Source organism: Urocampus carinirostris, chromosome 6, assembly GCF_059441175.1.
Source record: "Urocampus carinirostris isolate Australia breed hairy pipefish chromosome 6, RoL_Ucar_1.0, whole genome shotgun sequence".
Classification (NCBI taxonomy): Eukaryota; Metazoa; Chordata; class Actinopteri; order Syngnathiformes; family Syngnathidae; genus Urocampus; species Urocampus carinirostris.
Window position 1 is genome coordinate 25,014,656 of NC_142354.1, and position 17,241 is coordinate 25,031,896.

Consider the following 17,241-nt stretch of genomic DNA (forward strand, 5'->3'; position numbering starts at 1 on the left):
GCATGATACTTGGGGGAAAGTCTGGGTGTGTGTGATTTTTGATTTAATGAAAAACTAGTTTCAATACGTCAATGCACTTTTGACACATTCATAAAATACTTTCATTTACTTTGACTTATCAAAGACTAAGGACCAAAACACAGATTATAAATGGCTGTAAAAGGGACTACTCACCCTATTTTACCAAGCCATTGGTGCAAGGGTACGTGGGGAAAGAAAAATGAGCACCACCAACAAACCTCGTGTGCTCATCATCATTAATGTATATTATGCATTTACTGTATTATATCCTTTTTTTGTAAATGTTGTGTGTACTGAACAATTTGCAAAGTACATATTGTAAATACGTAGTAAACTTTCATTAAAACTAACTGTCCTGAAAAATAGAAATGTTTTTTACGAATGAACGGACGGACAGAGCGAGTTGAAGACGGCTTTTTTTCCTCCGTATGTTTGTTTTTTGTTTGTTGTTTTGAGCCGAGAGGCCGGTCAAAATAAGAGCCAGAGATGAGCAGTTCCTATGAAGGTTCTATTACAGACTATTCTGGGCATAAATGTGCTACTAGATATGGCTACAGAAATTTACAAATGTGAAGATTGAAGTTGTCTACGATCATTCTTATACAAAATGTGTGGTCCTTAAACTGATTCTAAATCAATTTAAAAAGTAAACATAAACCATAAAAGGGGTCCCAAAGTTGAATAGAGAACAGTTCCTCTGACGATAGCCTCGTTATTCTTAGAGATACTTTGCTCAAGCTGCTCAACCTTTGCCCCAGAAAATCAATTGTATTTTATTAACAGGGACAAAAGCTGGATTTATGATGAACTTACACATTCTTGAGCAGATTACATCTCCCCATGCGTTGGAATTGATGTTTCCTCTCATGGTTCCACTCAAAGAAATAAAGTGGCGGATCTTATAATGGCACCTAAAGCCACCTTTAAGAAATAAAATGAAATTGAAGTTACATATATTTGATTACATACGTGAAGAAGTTATGAATGAATAAATTGTCCAATTTAGACCAAATATGGACAGTGACATATATCAATAATACTAAGTCAAGTCAAGTTTATTTGTATAGCCCTTAATCACAAAGAGTCTCAAAGGGCTGCACAGATCAAACTACAGACCATTCTAACACCATCCCCTCATCTAAAACCAACATGAGGGAAAATAATACACATATTGTCAATATAAAATATAGGTTATCCATATGCTATAGATAAATTGATTAAGTTCAGTATTTATTTATGTATGTTATTTGTTTGTTATTGTGTTTATTTGTATCCCGTTTGCTTGAAAACAATCAGTGTTTTGTCCTGCCATGGGAGGACGAAGACTTCTGTCATGTGTTCTCGCCTCATCTCACGCTTAGCTAACTAATTGAGTTTGCAAAAAAATACGTGCTAGGATGCCGTGAAACGCGGGGCTTTTTTGACTCATGATGGCGAATTTTGCTTTTTTGCTAGCACTGTTCAATTATCTTGCTTCGTATAAAAACTGTGAAGGTAAGTCGCGATTTGTTTTCCTTCAAATCCGAACGAGCTATTGCGGCGAACGCCGCTAGCTTGAGGATGCTAACAGCGCTAGCCTCGCCACAAGGTTGACTCTCTTTCATTTGTTTATTTTTATTTTTAAGACTGTGTTCAAACGGATGGTTGTAACTTACTTCGGTTGTGCATTCTTTCTGTGAATGGAGAGTTGAATTAAAACGACAGAAACGCGATATTTAGGGAGCTGGGACGTTCTGGTGTTGGGACAACAAGAGCTGGAATATTTTTGTTTTTTTTCCCCCAGATTATATTTATTGGCGTTTTGAGGGAACTTCACCAATGCAAGCTATGACAGTTTGTTTACAATTTAGGTTTTAGTAAACATTCTCCCTGCGGAATTGTTTTTAATGAACGAGTTTAATTCATGTGCACAATAAATTCCACCTTGTCTACATAAATGACTATTAGAGTATAGTGGGGATGAACTGGTTGATACCAATACCATTAGTATAAAATTCCCTACTATTTGTATTTATTATACCATTAAATTCCTGCATATTATTTTCCTGAATTTCGATTTAAATAATTCACTAAATGATTCACCATTCTTTTAATAACAGGTTCTTGATTATTTTAGAGCAACTGCAAGGCATAAGGGTATTGGCTCCCAAACTCATTTACTAATATCCATCCATCCATTATCCCCAGTAGGGTCGCGGGGGTGTTGGGTCCCATCCCAGAATGAAACAAACAAACAATACAAAACGTGAATTTGTGAAGCAGTGCGACTGAAAGGTGAACCTGTTTATAGTGAGGGATGAGTGTAATGTACAGGGTGTCCAAAAGATGTATGCACACTTTGACTTTAAATAGACAATAAAATAATTTCAGATTTGTTTTGTTCTATTTAGAAAGAATGGCGGATACTTGTTAGGTCCGTCATTTCAAGTCAAGTCATGTTTATTTGTATAGCCCTTAATCGCAAAGAGTCTCAAAGGGCTGCACAGGTTTTTGCAAAACAGACTATTATTTCACCATCACCTGGTCTGAAACCTACATGAGGGCAAGGAAAACTAAAAAAAAAACCACCTCAACATGATTAAAATGAAGAAACCTTGAGAAGGGACCGCACATGTGGTAATCCCCCTTCCAGCCTGCAATGGATGTTGCAATAACAAATAATACACATATTATTTGTCCATACAAAATATATTTGTGAAAATAAAGCTGAAGTGCAGAGACGTGTTTGGTCATCTGTGTGTGGATATATTTTCACTTTAGCTTTATTTTCACTTATTCAGAATGTTTTGGAACAATTTTTAAAGTAACGTAAGCCATTCATACTCCAAAATTCAACCTGATATAGAAAATATTTTTGATTGGATGTTTAATGTGAATTTCTATAAACAGTCTGGGAAAAGATTAATGAGATTACAGCTCGCTCCATCACAGGACAAGCACACTGTCCTGCTACTTCCATTCCAGGTCATTTGCTCTCAAAGTCAACATGAAAATATAAGGTGTTTTGAAAAGCACTGCTGCATGTTAAAGAATGCTTCTCAAACCTGGAGTAACCAACCTCGTGACACTTGCTGATATCCCTCATGACATCGAGCATCCGAACAGATTGGCTCCCAAATTGTCTGATTTTCCAGGCCTCGTGACTCAATCCGGTGCCTATGTCTTTTTCAACAGCTCTTCTATGCAACTGCACCACTGAGCAATGTGAGAAGACAACGGGTTCCTGGTGCGAGACTGATGGAGCCTGCATGGCCTCCACATCCCTCATTGAAGGTCAAGAGCAGCACATTCGTACTTGCATTACCAGAGACAAGCTCGAACCTCCTGGTCAGCCCTTCTACTGTCTTGGCGCTGAGGGCCTGGTCAATATCCACTGCTGTTACACTGACTACTGCAACAGCGTTGACCTCAAAGTGCCATCTGGTGAGAATGAAAACATTATAAAAAAATGTTTTATGACAGGGGTTACCAACACAGCACTAGGTAACCTCCCAGAAGAACAATATCAACAACATATGTTGACCTTTATAGGGTAGATTCTTTTAGGTTTGATTTTGCCTATTTTAGCCCCACTCCTATTATAATAATCTTATAACATAATCATAACATAGTAACAACATTGTAAAACCATTATGACATATGTGATTGCAAACTTGCATTTAAATGCACTAATCAGTGACAGGCGTAAGCTTCAAAACAGTTGCTGTGTAACTATTCTACTACCTACCCCTTGTGGCCATTTAGGGTAGGAGCAGCAGAATAATTTGAAACATGATTTAATTCCTACATAACACGCAAAAGTTTGCATGTGAGGAGACCACCATATTTGTTTTTTTGTGGACTGAGGAAGAAGACACACTGTCCTAAACCAGATCACCCACACACACTCACTGCAGTATGCTGGATTATGTAATTATGGCAAGCATGTGATGATATCATCGGCACTGGTTTGTTTTTCTCTGTGAGTACATCTCGAGCACTTCAGATTTGGATATTGTCATTGCAGAAAACGATAATGTTTAAGGTACATGTATGCCACTGAATTTCAACACAATTTCAGCTGCATATCTGTTTGCAATGTCTTGTTGTTCCTAAAATGTCCATTAATGTACAGGTAAATGCGAATAAAGCATAGGCTGATATGAAATTCTGATGGTAATTGTGAGAAAAAATACAATGGTATTTGAAAAACTATTAGAACTTTAATCACTGCGGTCATTTAATGATTGCAATGGTTCTTTGTGTAATTTTATATTTTTTCTCGTATATTATTTTTCCAAGTCAAGTCATGTTTATTTGTATAGCCCTTAATCACAAAGAGTCTCAAAGGGCTACACGGATCAAAGACTGTTGCAAACTACAGACCATTATGACACCATCCCCTCGGTCGCTGGTTCGCGCCTCGGCCGAGTCATACCTAAGACTTATAACATTGGTAAAATGGCGGCGCCCTCTGTTGGCTGCGGCTGCATCGGCTCGCTACAACGGGTCAGGTGTATCGACATTTCGTTCTTACAAAGAATGACAATACAAAGGAAATTATTATTAATTATTATTATCTAAAACCTACATGAGGGCAAATAATACACATATTATCAACATAAAATATTGGTTATTCATATGCTATAGAGTAGAAGTGTGTTTTAAGCTTGGATTCCAAATTGTTAAAGAATGATAACCATACTAATGAATCCTCAAATCTAATAAATAAAACGAATATTAAAGATTTATATAGTTATTGATCTTTAAATGATCACAAGCTCAATGGCCTTGGGTTATGGCGCCCGCTCCGAGACTAAAAGGTCCCTGGTTCGAGCATCGGCTGAGTCATACCTAAGATATACATTCACTGCTTGGTTACAAGGATTGGGATGTTTGGACAATACTACTGCAAAGTAGTCTGGGTGTCTCATTTTTCCTCCCTCAGACCAATTTCTTCTATAAATTAAAAATAAAAACATGCTCCTGTTGTCAGCCAGTTTCCTGTGCCTACTCGTGGCTGCCAATGGCCTCTCCTGTTTGGCTATGACCTTAAAGGGACACTGTATTATATTTAGCGTCTTTAAAAACACTATTCATTGAGAAGAAAACGATTGATAATGAGTAATAAGCAAAAACACGTGAACAATCATAGAAATATGCTTTTTAACACTTCTAGTTCGAGAAATTTGTATTTATCCTACATAACATGAGGTTTAACAAGAGGGAACTGACATGATTGTCCACCATCTTTCTGCTTTTTGTATCCAAAAACCTTAAAAAGGCTTGGCAAAAAATGATAACTTGAGTAGTAGAATTTGGTGTAAATGACGCTCCATAGTTCCTTTTCTTCCTAGTGCGTTTTAGTTCTTGTTTTTAGTTGCACTACTCAATGCAGCAACATCTAGTTGTTAAATATTGCACACTGTGCCTTTAAAGCCCTTTTAACACTGCAGTCAACACACTTTCAAAAGATTGACCGTTTTCCAAGAGCTCATACTTGTAAGTGCTGACATTTCCCCATTTGACTCCACTTGTTTCCGGTACATTGAGTTTTATGATCTATCTGTCGACAAATTTATGTCACTCTATTTTCGACTTGTTGAGTACAAACCATGAGTTATTCCACAATTCCACCGTGTTCTTTTTTTCAGTGACCACCCAGTCAAGACCCGATGAGAGTTTATCGCCCGGAGAAACGTGGGGGGTTCTGGAACTGGTGGCTGTGATAGTGGGGCCGCTTCTTCTGCTTTGTCTGCTTCTACTGATCGCTTTGCTGGTGTGCCAGCATCAACGGAGGGCTTGCGGCCACAGGCGGAGACTAGAAATGGAGGACCCCTCCTGTGACCACCTTTACATGCCCAACGATCGGAGCCTGCAGGATTTCATTTACGATCTGTCCACATCTGGTTCCGGATCAGGTAGATTAAAAAACAGGAGTCTCAAAATCAATTTATCTGGGTGTTCCTGGAAAAAGTTACCCTAAAACTGCCCCCCAAAAAACGACCAAAATAATATATAATGTAAATATTTAAAGAATTTACTGAAAAATATAAAAAATAACTGAAAACTATGGAAAAATTACAAAAGCTAGTTAGAGATGTAAAAAATACTCAAATAAATTAAATAGGGTGAAAAGTATTGAAAACTATCAAAAAATGCTGAGAAGTATATCGAAGTTCTGAAAAGTAATAAAAAACTAAAAATTACAGTACTCAAAAGTATGAAAATGAACAAAAAAAACCTCACAAAAAGATGGAAAATAACAACCTCAAATAAAAATTTACTGATGAATGACTAAAAAAACACCGACCATAACAACCTCCCCAAAAAACCGACAAAAAATGACCCCCCCAAAACGACCAAAACCACACATAAAATATTTTTCCTTTTTAAGATAGGAGCCACAAACTATAAGGTGTGTTTGACACCCCTGAGGTAAAATGTAGAACAGGGGTCTTAACCCTTCTCAACCTGAGAGTCACTATTTGTTGCTAATTAGCGCAAATGGCATCCAGTTTTATATGGATTTCTAAAATAATTACTCATCATGTTATTAATATCAGGGTACGTACAGGTGCTTGAAACCCATTATTATTATTATTATTATTATTAATGCTTGAATTTAATGTTGTGTTCTCTAGGTTTTGAAAAGTGCTGGAATTTTGGGTGAAGTGCCTGTAAATGCTTGAAATTGTTGTGATTGCCCTGTTTCTCTGCGGTCTGTCTTGACAGACCACAACATTTTTACAATATACAATTTCAATATAACCACTTAATGTTCCTGTAAAATTCGCCTAAAATCCCAATCCAAGACGTACCCCAAAATAATTAAATGCTGTTCTTGAACTGTTTGGAGAATATGGACGTTTTTGGTCTATTTTGAAAGGTAACACACTGAAGTATTGCCCCAATTTGACATAATCACTGCAAGTCCTACTAATATCGAGTAATCTGAGTTGTAACATACAAATATATAAGGTTTTTATTCTTGCATGAATTTTATTTTGCAATCAAATGCCTGCATCTGAGTGTAGCATGGGCATCTTAGTTGGAAAACAGATGAGACAATAGCTTGAAGCCTTGCCTGGTACTATGTTGAATTTGATCTGAGTCTGAAAAATTGAACATTTTTTTTTACACATTTTTCCAAAGGTAGGTTTTGACGTTTCCAAAAGTGGCCATTTGTAGACAACCAAATTTACAACACTAAAACCTTTGCAACTGTTTATTTCACTTTGGCCAATTTTTTAGACATTTTGATAGAGTTGTAAATGTTCGACTTCTCTTTCCAGAAGTCAATTAAAGATTGTGCACACTTGCACAAAATAATGGCGCGTGAAAATGAATAACATTACGCATGTTTATTTTTGGGTCTAATTTGAATATACAGTGAATATCCGCATATTGTTATGTTCAGAATTTTATTGGCTAACCAATGTGTCAATCACCATTTGAATCGGTTACTACTGCCTAAAGATATTCAAAGCTAAAGAAGGTGATCTCCCTTTTACCAACACAGGCCATTATAGGCTAGTGCGGGCTATGGACTGATGTTGCGTGAAATTTATTTGTGGGTTGGTTTTTTTTTTGGGTCCAGGGCTGCCTCTATTCGTCCAAAGGACAGTAGCCAGAACAATCGTCCTCCAAGAAGTCATTGGAAAAGGCCGCTTTGGCGAGGTGTGGCGGGGACGTTGGAGAGGTGGCGATGTGGCGGTGAAGATTTTCTCATCCAGAGAAGAACGCTCTTGGTTTCGCGAAGCTGAGATTTATCAGACCATCATGATACGGCACGAGAACATCCTGGGCTTCATCGCAGCTGACAATAAAGGTTCTCGCTCTGTATTTTCATATATTAGAATATCTTAAAATTGCATTTCTAGTCAATTGAGGAAAATATAAAAATGAGAAAATAAATAGGAAAGGTTGGTGACTATGGCTGACGGTAAATAGTTTTGCAGTTTTCAGGTATTATTTTGTATTTTTATTTCTAATTTATTTTTTGTTTTCATTTGTGTTTTATTAAACATTACATCATAAAATGAACAAATCACATGGAAAGAAAAAGGGATGACAGGTTGAAGCCAATGGCTAATAAGAGAGACGTCGCCAAAATAACTTCGGACGCTTCTTCGAGCAATCATTAAAACTTCATCTTACATCTTTATAGCAATCATTTGTTAGTCCTCTTAGGCAAGTGTGAGGTGTTTCCTTTCTCGTCAGACTCTGGAAGAAGAATGATTTTTGAATCTTTCAATTTGTTAAATGAGAAAATGACTCGTAAAATAATAAAAGAAACAAATGTAAGAAATAGCCTTCTGCTCTATAAGATTATTTTACTCATGTTAATGTTTTTGTTTTAATTTGTGAGCCTAAGTAAAGATTCCTTAAAACAATACAAATAATACCAATAATTGGCAACGTTGAGGTAAGACCTGATTTTATAGCCAATCTGATAGGTATCACAACTTCAACCCATCATACGATGATTATTTGTGACCTTTGATACCACTTTTTTCCCATGACTGATTTCGATACTTAACTCTTGAGTAGTCATTGATTCTGATACCACTGTGGTAATACATACCAAACACTTCCCCCTGCCCCCAAAATATTGGATTTAAGTTACTTATTTCCCACAAAACATGCAAACTCCACGCAGGAGGTTCGATTTCATGACCTCAGAACTGTGCCGCACACCCGCTAACCACTGAGCCGCCGTGCTGCCACTAATAACTCATCTATTCATAAGTTATCACAATATTGTAAAGTCATTATCGATTACATAAAAGCATACCGTAAAAAGCCTTTACAAGAATGCTTAAATTAACTGTGATGAGAGTTTGAAAAACGTTAAGTTGTATAACTGGGCTATAATAAATCCCTAATGGCCTTTTTGACCCACCGCTTATCCTCAGTAGGGTCGCGGGGGTGCTGGAGCCCATCCCAGCTATCTTCGGGCAGTGGGCAGGGGACACCCTGGACTGGTTGCCAGCCAGTCGCAGGACACACAGAGACGGACAACTCATTCGCTCAATCACACCTAGGGACAATTTGGACCGGCCAAGTAACCTGACATGCATGTTTTTGGAATGTGGGAGGAAACCCACGCAAGTACGGGGAGAACATGCAAACTCCACAAAAGGAGGTTCGATCTCATGACCTCAGAACTGTGCCGCACACACGCTAACCACTGCTCCGCCGTGCCGCCCACCCAAAACATTCCTTATTAAAATTATACTGCAAAAATGAACTAGCCTCCAAAGGGTGCTAGAAATTCCATGAGGGAATAAAAACATACCTTTTTTAACAGATGTGCTGTTTTTAAAGTTGTGGCAATACTAATATCATCAGGTTTCTTTTATCATCACACACCTAAAACAATGACTTGGGTTGCATTTTCCAGCAAGATCAATTAAAAAGATTTAGCTGACCATTTTTTTGTCTCGGCGTAGACAACGGCACATGGACTCAGCTCTGGTTGGTGTCAGACTACCACGAATACGGCTCCCTCTTCGACTACCTGAACCGCTACTCCGTCTCGGCGGAAGGGATGATAAAACTGGCTTTGACTGCTGCCAGTGGCCTGGCACATCTGCACATGGAGATACTCGGAACGCAAGGTGCTTTTATAAAATACTACTGCATTTTCCACTCTATAAGGCGCTCTGGATTATAAGGCGTACTCCAAAAAAATAGTTTTTGTAATGGATCTTTCGTACATTAGGCACACTGGACTATAAGGCACATGAAATTGCGACTACAGTAAGAGCTACTCTGTCTATTTATATGTGCCCTCTGGGCTCCATATACACTTAAGGCACATAATAGTGCAATATGTGCAATAATTTATCAGTCGATAAGTATCACTGATTAAATTCACAAAACATAAGCATTAGAGCTTATTTCATTATCACACTATTTTTACTCACAGTACCTGAAACTCGGATTCGCATAGTACGTTCTGATAAGTTAAATAGTCTCTCCACTTATACACCTGGGCATCGATAACCTCTCGGTTTAATATGTAGGAGTATGTAATAGAGCTTGTATAGTATCTTATAAAAGACTTTTTGTTTTCTCGATTCTCTAATATTCATTGGTGAAAAGGGGGAGAGACCGTTTAACCTATCAGAATGCACTATGCAAATCAGTATTTCTGGCTCGTGGGAAAAATAGTGTGATAATAAGATAAAGTCAAATGCCTTTTCTTATGCCATCGTTACTAATGGAAGTCTTGCGGTCAAGTATGCCATCAGAGCCAGCTCGTTGCTCTAACGATCAAAAATTGCTCAAATACCATAAAACTCAGGTATACCGTAAAACTTTGTTTAGTAACGCACACCTATAAGTGAATGCATTTCCAATCTTACAATTTGGGCTTTTTAGGTGCGCCTTAAAGTCCAGAAAATATGGTATTTTTTTTAATACTTGGAGGCCACTAGGGGCCCTCAAGCACAAGTTGCCAGTATAATAAACTCAGATCCTTGTTTAACAGGGAGGAGTCTATGGCATTTTTTTTAAATGAAAAGAACATGAGAAAACTTCCACAATGATTATTATGCAAAGTGTGTACAAAAATTGCACATCACAAAAATTGCCTCAGTAATTGTATATATAAATTGAATATAATACCTGTGAACATGTAAGTTTAATAGGACATAATTAATTAAAAAAACATTTAAGACTTTAAACTTGTTATTTTCCATAAATTAAAGATAAACTATATCAAAATAATGGATTATTGCTCTTTTTCAAAAGGGTTGATGATCCTGGGGTCACATTTGGATACCGTACCATCTTTTATTAACGTGCTAAGCTTTAAGAATGAAATAATAATAAAACCACAAGTCATCATAAACTTCAAAAGTCTGGTATTAACACGGATTTTAAATAAATATACATCCAAAACTAAAAAGAAAAAAAGTAAACTGCGATTAAAAAGAATACTGACTCTGAGAAAAAGTGTTAAATCGCTAAATATTTTCTTCAACCATGGTGCACGTGCTGATTTTGCATATCCACTTTTTTTGTAGGAAAGCCGGGCATCGCCCACCGTGACCTGAAGTCCAAGAACGTTCTCGTAAAGAAGAACGGAACCTGTGCCATCGCCGACCTGGGTTTAGCCGTCCGTCACGACTCTATCACCGACACCATCGACATCGCTCCCAATCAAAGAGTGGGAACCAAGAGGTAGCTCAGAATATCTCTTATGAGGGGGAAAAATGCTCACCCTCTTCATTCCTCGCAGGTACATGGCTCCAGAGGTCCTGGACGAAACCATCAACATGAGACACTTCGACTCCTTCAAATGCGCCGACATTTACGCTTTGGGGCTGGTCTACTGGGAGATCGCACGCCGCTGCAATAGTGGAGGTCAGGCAGAATGGCTTTTGGCTTTTGTTATACAAGCTCTGAATTCTGTTGTTTTCCACATGCAGGTATCCATGAAGAATATCAGCTCCCTTACTATGACTTGGTGCCCTCAGACCCTTCAGTGGAAGACATGAAAAAAGTAGTGTGCGACCAAAGGACGAGACCCAACATCTCAAACTGTTGGCAGAGCCATGAGGTAATATAGTTCAAAAGTTCTTGTATTTTATAGTTTGAAGAGTCCATTATTTTAAATTTTCATTTGTTTGTTTTTTTTTGCATTTTTCAGGGATTCTGCTTTGTGGTTGAATTATTTGTTGAGTGTATAAAGGCAAACACCATTTTGGAATTTAGAATTTTGTTTGGGAAATCCATAAATATTTTTCCTGTTTTTTAGGGATCTTGTGTTTAACCTTAAATGTGTTGAATAATCTAAATGCCTATTTGTGTATTTCATAGTTTATTTGTGGTACCGAAGAGTAATTTACATTTAGTTGTGTCGTGTTTTTCAGGGATTCTGTGTTGCTTGACTTTATAGTTGATAAGTATAGAAAAGTTCAAAGTTTAAATGAGTTCAAGTTCACTTTAGAGTGAAAAAAATAAAGGCTTATTAAATAAAGTAGTACAATATTTTTTTCCATTGATTATTGATTCATATCATGCATATTGTTACATTATTATTGGTACTATATCAGTTAAAGCGACAAAATAAAGAGCTGGTTTTCTTAAAATAGCCGGAATTCATATTACTACTAACTGTAGTTCATGAGTTGCAGGTTACAATGGGTGTGACTTGTTTGCGGTGTCGTTGCCGTTCAGAACGAGTGTATTCATGATTCAATAGTTTACAAGGGAACACATTCATCTAGCTTGTAGATTTAGCTCTAAAAATGCACCCAAAGCAATGCGTTTCAATTTATGTGAATGAATGAATCTAGATGGTAGTGTGCCCGCTTTGAGACTGGGAGGTCGCTGGTTCGCGCCTCGACCGAGACATACCTAATTGGTATAATGGCGGCGCCCTCTGGCTGCGGCTGCACCGACTCGCTACAACGGGTCAGGTGTATCGACATTTCGTTCTGTGTACATTGTTACAAAGAATGACAATACAAAGGAAATTATTATTATTATTATCAATATTGTTATTGGCATTATTATTGTATTATGATAATAATAATTTTCATAACTGTCATTGTTATTATTGGTGTCTGAATGATATTTAGTAATTACTAGCATAATATGGTTAATAAATGGGTAAAATTAAACTAAATTAATCTGGTATTATTATGTTATTATGATGATTATGACTGTAACATTTATGTGACTATTATTGTTATTATTAGTAGTATTATTGGTATCCAAATAATGTAGCTTTATCTATAGACGGGTCAAACTAATAATTAAGCTTATTATTATTGCAACGACTATCATGACTATTTTGTTATTGTTGTTGTATCATTATCAACTATATGTCTTTTCTTATTGCCATTGCTGAACACTGTTATTATATAACAGTCACCATCATAATATGCAAATCCATCATCACAATCTGGACCTATATTTATAAAAAAAAAACTGAGGTGAATGTTTGTGAGGATGGTGAAAAACAAACAAAAACTAAATAAATGGGGATACAATCACATAGATAAAGATCTTTAAAAGAACACAAAACAGACATATTCTTCACATCTCAGAGTTCAGGCAGACAAGTGGGAGCTTGATGCTTGAGGCATCTGGCTCAAGTTCCCGTACCTTGTCTTTTTAATGCACGGATCAGGACCCTCAAGAAAGGTGGTCCTGCTGTCTGGGGGCGGAGACCCTAAGGTAGCATGTCCAAAGATACTTGTATGCCGGACAACACACACCACATAGCAATCAGTTTCACCATGAGCAACCAAGAGAACTTTGTTATCATAATAGATACTGCAATTATAAAATATGCTGAAAATGTATGGCAATAGCAATAATGATAATAATGATGGTTAAAAAAAAGTAATGGAGGAAGTGATGATAATAATGAAGACTGTGTGACCACAGAGCCAATTTTTCTTCCAGACCCCCCTCGCCTGTCCACCCACCACGATTTGAAAAAATTATTTAGGAAACATTGAATCATGATTGTTTTTGTAATTTTCAACTACCATTTTTCCCCACTAAATCAAATTTGCTTTTGTTTTTTTTTCTTCCAGGCTTTGCGGGTTATGGGCAAAATAATGCGGGAGTGCTGGTATGCTAACGGCGCCGCCCGCTTGACCGCCCTGCGCATTAAAAAGAGCTTGTCCCAGCTTACTGTCGAGGAGGATATTAAAATCTAAACAGAAAAAGAGCCAAACGGTGGGAAAGAGCTCGCGGAGGCGCCACATCCGTAAGTTTCTCAGGCATACGATGCAAAGTGACAGTTAGCGGCGACTGCAAAGATGCTAGCTTTGACAAGGCACTTGATTCCTGACCAACCCTACCTCGCCTACTGCAAAACGGCTTCCCACCTCTCCCCACCACTACAAGTTTTCCGGGACTTGAAAGCAATTGATGACAGCTAATGTATTATAATAGAGAAGAAAAAAATGTGAATACAGCAGACCCCCGGGATACGTCATTAAACCAATCTGAGGTGGCGATCGCAAAGTGAAATAGCCTTACTGCGGGGGATACCTATGGAATTCCCATATCTAGTCGTGTAAAATGCCCACCCATAATTTTTTATTAAAATCTGTATTAAATTTGGTTTCACTTCAGCTCAAACTAAGCATTGTAAGTGACACGCGGTAATTATGAGCAGCCATGATTAAAATAATTGATTGAGAGCGTAAACTATGAACACAGTACCAATACAATGTATTTATATCATTTTATTAAGTCTGATTTAAAAAAAAAAAAAAAAAAACAATGTAAAAATAATGAAATAATAAAGGACTCAATAATTCTAGTGGTTGGAAGTTACATTAAACCAGGGGTGGGCAAATTCAGGTCAAGTCAGGTCACATTTATTTGTATTGCCATTGATCACAAAATATCTAAAAGGTTACAATGATACCATCCCCTGATCTGAAACCAACGTGCAGGCAAGGAAAAACTCAAAACCTCAGCTCGAGGAAAATAAGAAACCTTGAGAAGGGGCCTCACAAGTGGTAATCCTCCTAACAGGATAACCAGGGTGCAATAGATTTAGCATTGGGTAACAGTACAAATTACAGCACGTGGGGCTTTTTAATTGGGCCCTCTAAACGGAAATGGTAAAAATATGATTATGGATAAAGAACTAAATAGAAAAATAAAGTACTACTTTTAAAATAGTTTTCCTGGTGCCAGCGTTGTACCCATTGTCCCTTTTCTTGTCTAGTATAGAATACCATAGCATTTCTGAGCTGAACGAAGAAAGGCATTGTGGGAAGTAATTTTGCAAGTTGCATATCCACATTGTCGTTATGCCTTGAAACGCTAATAGCAGACCGCCGGCTTCTATGACATCAACTAATAGGTGACAGAAATCTTAGACGCACAAACACTGCAAAGTTTAAATTTTATGGGCATGTGAAATAATTTGTTGTTTTTGTCGTTTAGTCTGGAAAAGACTTTAAAGAGAGGCTTAAAAAAATTGTATACCACACGTAACGTCATAAAGCAGAGGAAGCTGTATCCCGGGGTCTACTGTACAATGATAAAAAAACCATGGTGGAGCAATTCATTGTCATCTCAGATTTCTGCTGGTTGTAAAATGTTGGTTGCCTAGTTCAGTAATAGGAAAGCTTTACTACATTTTTTTTTAAAAGTCCCCCTACGCCCGAACAATAAATCAAACACATATTTTATAATACTACTACTGAAATACTGCAGGCATACTACAAAAAAAAAAAACAGTAATACCACAATAAAGAATTACTACTATAGAAATGCTACTACTGTAATACTACAAAAATGATATGACGTAAATACTACGAAAATACTGTGAACGTAATATTACAGAAACACTTCAAAACCAAATATAAAATTAAGTGCTTAAAGCAGGGCTTTAATATATTACCGTATTTTGCTTTTGAAAGGAAGCAAAATACCGGTACTCCAGAAAAGCAACACAAATACCACTACAGTATTGCTATAATAAAAACTATTACATAAATACTTCTACACTAATGCAAACTATGGAAGTACAACAAAGATACTGCCACAGAAATACCACTACAGTAATTAAACAAAAAAAACTACAGAAATACTACAAAACTAAATATCAAAATAATTGCTTAAACAGGGACCTCATATATGTTTACTTTAATTATGGAAAGAAAACAATAATACTACAGAAATTCTATGAAAATACTACCATGGATACTATAATAAATTCCACTAAAGAAATACGACTACAGAAATACAAGTGTTGTAATAATACAAAAATGCAATTCCAGTAATATAATAAAAATACTCCAGAAATACAACAAAACTAAATATCAAATATTTTTTTTATATATTTTTTCGCTTATTCTTAATTCTGAAAAATACTACAGAAACTCTATGAAAATACTACCACAGTAATACTATAATAAATTCTCCTAAAGAAATAGTACTAAAAAAATACAAGTATTGTAATACTACAAAATATGACTCCAGTTATATAGTGAAAGTCCTAAAGAAATACAACAAAACAAAATATCAAATTAAGTGCTTAAAACAGACCTATTATTTTGCTTTAATTCTAAAGGAAAAGAATACTGCACTCTGTAAAAATACCACAGTATTATGATAAAATACCACCTAAAGAAAAATACAGTACAGAAATACTGCAATAGAAATATTACCAAAATACTACTACAATAAAAGAAACACCGGTTGTAACATGCTGGCTGCCTAGTTCAGTAACAGGAAAGCTTTTCCATGTTTTACTTTGAAAATCTACAGCACTTCAAGAAATTATACACATATTTTATAACACTCCCCTACCCTGGCGCAATAATCACTCTTTTTTTTGTAAGCGATTACACAAGACGACTACTAACAACTATCGATCCTCAGAATGTTTTTTTCTTTTCAGGGAACAGATGCACTTTTTGTCTTTCGCTGTATATCGTATTTATATCTATCTGTTACGGAACAAGCCCCAAAAACGGCCTCGTGTGGGTTACTACTGACTTTGCTGCATGAATCACAATCGGTTAGCGATTTGTATCGATCTCCGCTCACGATTTTACGAAAAAAAAACTGCTTCAATCGATCACTGTACACAAACTGTCATTGTGCTTGTCGTTTCGCTGTAAAAGCTTGTCAAGTTTAAGGCAATAAGGAAAGATGAGGCGTTATGTACTGCTGTTTTTGCCTTACATTAAATGTAAATATATACCTTTGTTTACGACTTTTTGCGACCTTCCTGCCAAAATAAGCGTCGTCATAGTGATTTGTGTCTCGGCCATTAGGACCGTTTTTTTAACCAGTGTGTGCTGCAGGATATTCCCCAAATTTTTGAAGTATCTTGGCTTTCCCAGGGATAAGTGGTGTACCTCTAACATTCATCCACAGCAGTAGGTCGCAGCAAATTACTATTTTTCTCTTAGGGGACACCAACTTGTTTGAATCTGAGGGCCACTGATTAGTTTGAAGGGCTATTAGGTGGATTTGGATTCCTAAAATAACGGTTCAGGCAGGAGAAATTCACTGTTATGAAGTCAAAAAGAGTGACATATATGAATTGTGTAGATCCAAGGAGAAAATATATGTTGGGGCAGCGGGGTGGTTCTTTGTAAAACCCATTATTGGTCACAGAAGTGCCAGTTGTGTCTGGGGATCATCTTAGCTCAGTTAGCCTGTTCTGGTGCAAGCTAGCTGTAGAGAAGAAATATCCACAGTGATTGAGCCTCGCAAAATTTAACCTATTTCATGCAA

General features: G+C 36.8%; 2 protein-coding genes across 2 annotated transcripts in view; one reads left to right on the top strand and one right to left on the bottom strand.

Moving 5' to 3' along the window:
* Window positions 1-1,765, bottom strand: part of arhgef25b (Rho guanine nucleotide exchange factor 25b) — a 48,135-nt gene extending 46,370 nt beyond the window's left edge. The window contains exon 1 of the mRNA XM_088338417.1: window positions 1,677-1,765. The gene's annotated coding sequence lies outside the window, so the exon portion shown is untranslated. The remainder of the gene's footprint in view (window positions 1-1,676) is intronic.
* Window positions 517-16,701, top strand: LOC148364352 (activin receptor type-1B-like). Its single transcript, XM_088338416.1, has 9 exons — window positions 517-1,515; window positions 3,196-3,444; window positions 5,655-5,921; window positions 7,601-7,831; window positions 9,456-9,623; window positions 11,037-11,193; window positions 11,252-11,376; window positions 11,442-11,572; window positions 13,563-16,701. The coding sequence occupies exons 1-9, from the start codon at window positions 1,449-1,451 to the stop codon at window positions 13,686-13,688; spliced, it is 1,521 nt and encodes a 506-aa protein (XP_088194542.1). The 5' UTR covers window positions 517-1,448; the 3' UTR covers window positions 13,689-16,701.
* The last annotated feature ends 540 nt before the right edge of the window (window positions 16,702-17,241 follow it).